Below are 9,343 nucleotides of genomic sequence, written 5' to 3'. Positions count from 1 at the left end.
AGCGACCAGTGTCAGGCAGCTGCTGCTAAGGCAAATAAAATCATGGGGTGCATCAAAAGGGGCATAGATGCCCACGACAAGGAAATAATTCTACCCCTGTACAAGTCACTAGTCAGACCACACATGGAATACTGTGTACAGTACTGGGCACCAGTGTACAAGAAAGATATAGTGGAGCTGGAGAGGGTTCAAAGACGGGCAACCAGAGTAATAAGGGGAATGGGAGGACTACAGTACCCAGAAAGATTATCAGAATTGGGGTTATTTAGTTTGGAAAAAAGACGGCTTAGGGGGGACTTAATAACTATGTATAAATATATAAGGGGACAGTACAGAGATCACTCCCAGGACCTATTTATACCCAGGACTGTATCTATAACAAGGGGACATCCTCTACGGCTGGAGGAAAGAAGGTTTCTACACCAGCACAGACGGGGGTTCTTTACTGTAAGAGAGGTGAGATTATGGAACTCTCTGCCAGAGGAAGTGGTGATGGTAAACTCAATAAAAGAGTTCAAAAGGAGCCTGGACGTGTTTCTTGAAAGCAATAATATTACAAGTTATGGATATTAGATTAATAGGGACAGAACGTTGATCCAGGGATTTATTCTGATTGCCATATTTGGAGTCGGGAAGGAATTTTCCCCCTGGTATGGGGCAATTGGCATCTGCTTCATAAGGGTTTTTTGCCTTCCTCTGGATCAACACAGTAGGGACACAATATGTATATAGGTTGAACTTGATGGACTTTGGTCTTTTTTCAACCTTATGAACTATGTTATGAACTATGTTACTATGAGCTTCTGACACTCAAGTTGTAGACCATGACATCCTGTCCCAACATTTCTCCCTCTTTTAAATATCCTTCCTTCTTGTGCCTAAGTGAATATATTTACGTATTCATCAATAATAAATGGAAGTATATTTCAGAGGAGAAGAATTGTTAGGAGTATGTTTTAAATTGTCATGGTGTACTAGAGGGTCAGAGGATTAGTTAAGTATACTACGTCTAAAACGATAAAAAGACTAAGGGGCCAAATAAGGTTTTAGGTTCTTACAGCAAGAAAAGATGGGTTGAAGAAACACTCATTTTGTATGTGTTTTTTTTCCCCCCTTAAATCCTTCTTAGGCTTCTCAAAATAAACGTGTTTAAATGCATTCTGATATCTTCATTCCTAAGACTGTATAGAATTGGGTTAAAAAATGGGCATAGTACTGTATATAGAAGAGACAACACTTTATTTATATTAAATGATAGCCCTTTTGAAGGAGTCATATAAACTGTTATGACAGTCCCATAGAAGGCACACACTACGGTCAGGTGAGAGCTGCAGGTGGAGAAGGCTTTCTGCCTCCCAAGGCTGGAGGAGATTCCAAGGATGGTGATAAAAATAGAAACATATGTAAAAATAATAAAGAAGAAAGGGACAGCTACAAAGGGTATGGCTAGGACAAAATCTACTATTTCAAGAAGTGAATGCTTTGCACAAGAAAGCTCTAGAAGGGGACCAAGGTCACAGAAATAATGGTCAATGACATGACCACAGAACTGTAAAGCAGAAACTTGAGGTGCGAGAATAAATGTTGGTATACATGCTAAAAGCCAGGAAAGAAGAATGAGTTGGACATAGAGATTAAAACTCATGATGGAGGTGTAATGCAATGGGCGACAAATGGCCAAATACCGGTCGTAGGACATCATTGCGAGAAGGAAACACTCTGTACCTTCTGAAACACAAAAAAAGTAAAACTGAGAGATGCAGCCAACTAAAGATATTGTGCCTCCTCCATTAATTATAACATGGAGCAGGTTGGGGACTATGTTTGTGGTCAGAAGGAGATCGCACACCGATAACTGAGTGAGGAAGAAATACATGGGGGATTGCAGACTCTGATACTTGGCCACCAATATAATAATCAGCAGGTTCCAGACTAACGTCAAGATGTAGATCACAAGGAACAGAACAAACAGGATGGAGTTAACATTTTGTTGATTCTGAAATCCCAACAGAAGAATTTCAGCTATCTTTGTCTGATTCACTTTGAACATATTTACGAATTAAAAAAAGCAATGGGATATTTGATTTGATTACAAAAATAATAATAGTTCTTCCTGGTACTTTAGTGATAATTTATCCAGCATTTTTTCCCCTCTACAAACCTCATATACAAATCACAACAAAACTAAAAATTGCATGAGGGGGCTAGTAGCTCAATGGTTTGTTTTACATAAATATGTTAAAATAATTCACAAACAGGTTGTCCTCAGGTTATGTGGTTGGCTTCGTTCCTCCAATTTTTAAATAAAATCAAATATATGGTAAATCAAACACTTCACTCAGATCGGAGACATGATAAATATCCAGAAATTATACAGATCCTGCAAAAAAAATATAGTAGTGAAAAAAATATAAGAGGAGGAGATATTAGTCTACCCTTAGCAAAAACATGTATATTCTGTACAGGTCACGAAAATATCATTTTTATCTATTGTCAAACTAACACGACTTAAGTCAACACCAACATAGTACAGATGTAAAAGAAACTTGAATTATTTTTAATATTTAAGTTGCTTTCCAGTTAACGGGAGATATACAGCCCCCCTCCAAAAAAAATATTGGCACCCTTGGTAAATATGAGCAGAGAAGGCTGTCAAAAAATGGTCTTAATTGTTTAACCTTTTGATCTTTTTTTTATCAAACAATACACAATACAAATATCTGTTGTCATGGATATCAAACAATTGCAAACACAACACAGATTTATCAAAAAAATAAAAATAAAATATATGTGTCCCACAATTATTGGCACCCCTATTATTGGCAACTATCTATCTATCTATCTATCATCTACATATCTATTTCTGTAGTTTTAATTCATAAAATGAGATAGAAAGGGGTGAATGGAATATAAAGAAGATTTATTTACAAAAAAAAATTTAAAAATCCAATTTTTAGGGTACAAAGAAAACCCAACAATGCACAGTACATTTGTGAAGAATATTAAAAATAGAGAGAGTTATTTGTTTGTCTATTAACTTTTTATCGTCACATTTAAAAGATAAAAAACGGTAATCTTACCAGTCTGGTGTTTCCTGATATATCGCCGTATAAGAGGAAGAAATAAGCGACTTCATGAATAAAGATATTAGTTGGGAATATTATTTTCTGAGAACCTGCACTGTTTCTGTAGCAGGATTTCAGAGCAATAAACAGACAATAACTGCTTCAGAGGCCTTTATACTGTGCAGAGAAGCATGACATCATATCTGTACAAGAACACTAAGGGTATCACGAGTATCACACAGAGAATTCCTGGGACTTCTCTGTCTTAACATTATAATTGTGTTTTTCAAATTAAGTCTTCAGGGTTTTGTATGAAACCAGAGGGTATTTTTGAAAAATGTAATTCAGTGTGAGCTTAATTTCACTTAAATTGTTTACGTTTTGAACAATTTTGTGAGAATGAGAGAAAATAACAGTAAGGCTAGGTTTCCACTTGGGTTTTTGTCCTGCGTTTTTTTTCTTGATGAAAAACGCCAAGAAAACTGCCACTGCATTTTTCTGCGTTTTGGCGTTTTTTTCTGGAGTTTTTTCTGGCGTTTTAGCCTTTCTGTGGAAATTGCTTTTTTTGACCTTAGGCAGTTTTTCCAGCCTTTACAAGTTAGAAGTTTCACCCAGCTAAAAGGGATTAGGATAAATGGCAAGTATCTGCCCCCTGATGTCATTTACTTGGTAGAGTTCTACTTAAACGCCCCAGTGGACCCTTTTGTCACTTTTCTGTGGTTTGTAAGGCCTGCTTTATTCCGAATGTCTGCTCCTCTAGGAAGATTGGCCCCAAATGATGGTGCAAATTGTTTGCTGTTGCTTTTGGCACGCAGGATCCAGTTGATGTGTCGCGTATGTTTGTTTGTAATGGCATGTTTGTTCCAAATGGTGTAGAATTCAATATGAACCAGTCCAGGACTTTGTTTTGTGTGAAACTGTTTGTTTCCAGCCTATTTCTCGTAGGACACACAGATACTGGGTCCATCCTCTGCATTGTAACTGTGGAAAAAACGCCATAAAAAACGCCAAGGCAATAAACCCACATGGCTTTTTCATGGCGTTTTTTCTCTCCCATAGACTTCTATTGGAGAAAAACGCCAAGATTTCCTTGCAAAAAACGCCAGAGTGTCAACATGCTGCGATTTTGAAAAACTGCCACAGAGCCCAAAAAAGCAGAAAAACGCCAAAGAGGACTGAAAAAACGCCAAACAAAAAAACGCCAAGTGGATATGGCATTCTGCGATTTCCTATTGAAGAACAGCTAACATCTGGCTGCTGCGTTTTTTTCACAAAAAAAACGCCAGGTGGCGCTATTGGCGTTTTTATGGGCGTTTTGAGCTAAAAAAAAACAAGTGGAAACCTAGCCTAAGAGTAAATTCCTAGGAGGGTTCTGACAAAAACACTTCTGGACTCACTTTTTCACTTGGCGTGGACTCCAAGAGATCAATAAAAAGTTAAGTTATCAACTCAGCCATGAAATGGCAGCCACTTAATAGCCAGCTCTATGGTGCATCCCTGCTCAGGAGAACCTCAAGTTTTAGCTCGCTTGTGCCATTACATAGGAAACCTCTATTAGGCTAGGTTTCCACTTGTTTTTTTTTTAGCTAAAAACGCCCATAAAAACGCCAATAGCGCCACCTGGCGTTTTTTTTGTGAAAAAACGCAGCAGCCAGATGTTAGCTGTTCTTCAATAGGAAATCGCAGAATGCCATATCCACTTGGCGTTTTTTTGTTTGGCGTTTTTTCAGTCCTCTTTGGCGTTTTTCTGCTTTTTTGGGCTCTGTGGCAGTTTTTCAAAATCGCAGCATGTTGACACTCTGGCGTTTTTTGCAAGGAAATCTTGGCGTTTTTCTCCAATAGAAGTCTATGGGAGAGAAAAAAAGCCATGAGGCTAGGTTTCCACTTGGGTTTTTGTCCTGCGTTTTTTTTCTTGATGAAAAACGCCAAGAAAACTGCCACTGCATTTTCCTGCGTTTTGGCGTTTTTTTCTGGAGTTTTTTCTGGCGTTTTAGCCTTTCTGTGGAAATTGCTTTTTTTGACCTTAGGCAGTTTTTCCAGCCTTTACAAGTTAGAAGTTTCACCCAGCTAAAACGGATTAGGATAAATGGCAAGTATCTGCCCCCGATGTCATTTACTTGGTAGAGTTCTACTTAAACACCCCGGCGGACCCTTTTGTCACTTTTCTGTGGTTTGTAAGGCGTGCTTTATTCCGAATGTCTGCTCCTCTAGGAAGATTGGCCCCAAATGATGGTGCAAATTGTTTGCTGTTGCTTTTGGCAGGCAGGATCCCGTTGGTTTGTTTTTAACATCTGGCTGCAACGTTTTTTCACAAAAAAAACGCCAGGTGGCGCTATTGGCGTTTTTATGGGCGTTTTTAGCAAAAAAAAACCAAGTGGAAACCTAGCCTTAGTCATATTAGTCTGATCCTGCCAATAAGAGCTGTGACATGTGAGACAAAGGTTCTCTGCGTTGGAGTTTAAACCAGAGACCTTGCCTAAGATAGGTAATACTCCCAACCATTACGCCACTAGGTGGATTTTGGGTTCCATGCCTGCTTCTGTCAAACCTGTTGCTCATATCTGCAATTAAGGGTCGATAAATACCTGGACATGCTTCTAACTAGACTTGGGCACCAGGGGGCTCTTCGTCTTAGTGCTCGTCTTCGTCCCCCCAAAAATCTTCGTATTCCGCGAATATTCGCCCGTTCCTGTCTTCTCTTCGGGCGAATATTCGTTTTTTCTTCGTTTTTTTCTGGTTAAGGTGTTAATACGGGGTTAACGCATACCGCAGCAGCTCTGGCTGTCGCTTATTTCTTCCTCTTATACGGCGATATATCAGGAAACACCAGACTGGTAAGATTACCGGTTTTTTTATCTTTTAAATGCGACAATAAAAAGTTAATAGACAAACAAATAACCTCTGTTTTTTGGAAAATGGCCAACCCCCCCCAAAAAAAACCAAACAAACAAAAAAAACAGTAAGGGAAGGCGCATATTAATGGGGTAGGCATATGATTCCCAAATATTTGAATAAATGCAGATGAGCAATCTGCCACATATGGCTAATATATCTTCGGACAGAATGCTGCCCTCTGTTGGTTATACATTGAGTAGCATTGTTCCATATGCTTGAAATCCAAAGTTATTATGCTACTTAATGTATCTAACCAACAGAGGGCAGCATTCTGTCCGAACATATATTAGCCATATGTGGTAGTGTGCTCATTTGCATTTATTCAAATAAAATATATTCCCATGATCCTTTCGTGTAATGGTTTAATACAAAACCCCCCAAAATAAATAGAAAAAAAGAGTTTGCAAGTTCGACAGAATTAATGCCCGCGAGTGCGGACATTTAACTGTTGCAGCGGGAAGACCAGCGGATCATGGGAATATATTTTACTTAAATAATTAATAAATGAAAATGAACACACTGCCACATATGGCTAATATATTTTCGGACAGAATGCTGCCCTCTGTTGGTTTTACATTGAGTAGCATAATAACTTATTAAACTACCCAATGTATCGTACCAACAGAGGGCAGCATTCTGTACGAAGTTATAATAAGTTATTATGCTAAGTTAAATGTCCGTACCAGCGCTGGTCACTGGCACGGACTTTTAACTGTTGCAGCAGGGTCCCAGGTTTTTTTTTTCTTTTCTGCATAGCAACTAGTGGTAAGGGGCCGTGCGAGTGAGCCTATTGGTCACTTGCACGGCCCTTTACCCTACGGATTTCTGCTCCCGTTATCCAACGCAGCATCGCAGGGGTTAACGGGAGCAAAAAACAGGCGTTAAAAAGGCCGTGCGAGTGAGCCTATTGGTCACCCGCAGGGTCTTCCTCTGGCATCAACCATTGGCTGATGCCAGCGGAAGACCCTGCAGGTGACCAATAGGCTCACTCGCACTGCCCTGTAACCCCTGACGACGAACCTGAGGATTTCCGCTTCAGTCAACTCCCGCGATGCCGTGAAGATAAGGTAAGTTAGATGGGGAAGGGACCGGGGAGATTAGTAGACGTTCTTCGTGTGTGAGTCTTCGTCTTCGCCTACGTTTTACCGGCACTGTCTTCTCTTCTACGTGTCTTCAGAACGAACACAAAAACACACTCTTCGAGTTTGTTTTCATGTTCGCCCGAAGACAAATGCACAAGTCTAATCCTTACCCCAGGAGCAATGGTAGAAGATATCTTCCTAGTTTCTCACACGTGAAGCCCATCAGAGGTATGTCAGACAGCTACTAAAAATGAGGTTTATCTTACTAGATAAAGTACATTTCCACAAATTCCAAACGGAGACAAAAATCTCATTCTCTCAAAGCTCTCTTAATCTAATGAGAATAGAAAAATGGAATCTGATCTATTCTGATTTAGCTCAAGTAAGGAATACTAGTAGCCTGGATAACATGTTTAATTATGACAGAACCTGGGAAATGTTCCTTATAAATCAAGGAATGGATTTTCTTTAGGAATTCATCAGTCTTGGTAGCAACTGTGACATTGTGATACCGGAAACAAATTCTGGCAAGGTGATACCTTTATTGAGTAGAGTTGTTGAGCACACTTTCCAGATAATTTATTAGTTTACAAAATAAATATTGTGACATTTAGGGCTAGCAAAGAGGTATAGATGGGCTCAGTGCCTACCCACATTTCATTCATTTTAACCCCACAGTCCCCATACACAAAAAGTACAGGTACGATAAATGAATAATAATCATATTTTAAGCCTTACTCTCGAGATCCCTAACTTGTAGACATGTTTACAAATAATAACCTTTTAGCCTTTATCTTGACTGAGCAGAGTTTTTTTCTTCACATGAAAAGGCCAAATAATTTAAAGTCCATCATTCTACAGTGAGAAATATTATTCAAAAGTGGAAAGCATAGAAGACAGTATCCAATCAAATTGCAAAAGAACCAAGAGTTACCTCTGATTATGTTTTGCAGAGAAATGTAACCTTGGTTAAGTCTAGTCAGTCGAGGTATCCCTTAACTTGCCCAACTTGAGTGAGCAGAGATTTTTTTTCACACAATAAAAAATCATCCAGTGGATTTTCTTTAAACGTAAAACGGTTGATCTAGAGAGAGAAATAAGATAGACAGACGGAAACGAAAAAAACTCATTTTAAATCGTTATTAGCGTATTTGAAATATATATTTTCAGATACATTTTGATATCCTGATTCCTAAGACTATATATAATTGGGTTAAGAAATGGGCAAAACACTGTATATAAAAGGGATAATATTTTTTTAAAATTAAAGGATTGGCATTTGTTGGGGGCAAAATAAACTATCATTATAGTCCCATAGAAGATACAAACAACAGTCAGGTGAGAGCTGCAGGTAGAGAAGGCTTTCTGCCTCCCGGTGCTGGAGGAAATTCCAAGGATGGTGATAGAAATAGAAATATATGTGAAAATAACAAAGAAAAAGGGGATGGTTAGAAAAGGTATGCCAAGGACAAGGTCCAGGAGTTCAGCGAGAGTATGCTTTGTACACGACAACTCTAGTAAGGGAGCAAGTTCACAAAAATAATGGTCCATCACATGACCACAGAATTGCAAAGTAGAAGCCAGAGGTACAATGACAGATGATATTATACATGATAAAAGCCAGGAAAAAAGAATGAGTTGGAAATAGAGCCTGAAACCCATGATGGACGTGTAATGGAGTGGACGACAAATGGCCAAATACCGATCATAGGACATCGCTGTGAGAAGGAAACACTCTGTGACATCTACAACACAAAACAAGCAAAACTGAGTGATGCAGCCAATAAAGGTTATTGTGCTTCCTCCATTAATTATAACATGGAGCAACTTAGGGATAATATTTGTGGTAAGAAAGATATCACACAATGCTAACTGAGTGAGGAAGATATACATTGGAGATTTCAGATTTTGAAACTTGGCCACCAATATGATAATCAGCAGGTTCCAGACTAACGTCAAGATGTAGATCACAAGGAACAAAATAAGTAGAACCCAGGTCACAATCTGGGGATTCTGAAAGCCCAGCAGTAGAAATTCTGTTACTTTTGATTGGTTCATCTTTAAAAAATCAAAGTCATTAATATACAGTGAGATATTTTCCCTGATCGTTTTACCTAAAATCAGTCTTTGGGTTGTGGAATCATTTGTAAAATTGCACAAAAACAAATTAGTTGTTTGAGAAAGTACTAAATTAGGTTCAGTCCTCCAACTGGAAAATAGTGGTGGTTCGGGATCCTGAGGTCAGAGATAATAGAGGTGTCTGGTGTCTCCAGAAAACCTTCAAAAAGTAAAACATAAATA

General features: G+C 38.7%; 2 protein-coding genes across 2 annotated transcripts; both read right to left on the bottom strand.

The window, feature by feature from the left end:
• Positions 1–1,114: 1,114 nt before the first annotated feature.
• LOC149276235 (olfactory receptor 11L1-like) lies at positions 1,115–2,050 on the bottom strand. Its single transcript, XM_089503848.1, has one exon. It carries the CDS (start codon positions 2,048–2,050, stop codon positions 1,115–1,117), a length of 936 nt encoding a protein of 311 aa, XP_089359974.1.
• A 6,123-nt stretch (positions 2,051–8,173) lies between these two features.
• Positions 8,174–9,100, bottom strand: LOC149276234 (olfactory receptor 6B1-like). Its single transcript, XM_089503846.1, has one exon. It carries the CDS (start codon positions 9,098–9,100, stop codon positions 8,174–8,176), a length of 927 nt encoding a protein of 308 aa, XP_089359972.1.
• Positions 9,101–9,343: the final 243 nt, after the last annotated feature.

Source organism: Sceloporus occidentalis, unplaced genomic scaffold (genome assembly GCF_023333645.1).
Source record: "Sceloporus occidentalis isolate IW3139 unplaced genomic scaffold, rSceOcc1.0.p SCAF_244, whole genome shotgun sequence".
NCBI lineage: Eukaryota > Metazoa > Chordata > Lepidosauria > Squamata > Phrynosomatidae > Sceloporus > Sceloporus occidentalis.
Note: the sequence above shows the minus strand (reverse complement) of the source record. Positions and strands in the feature narration are given on the sequence as shown.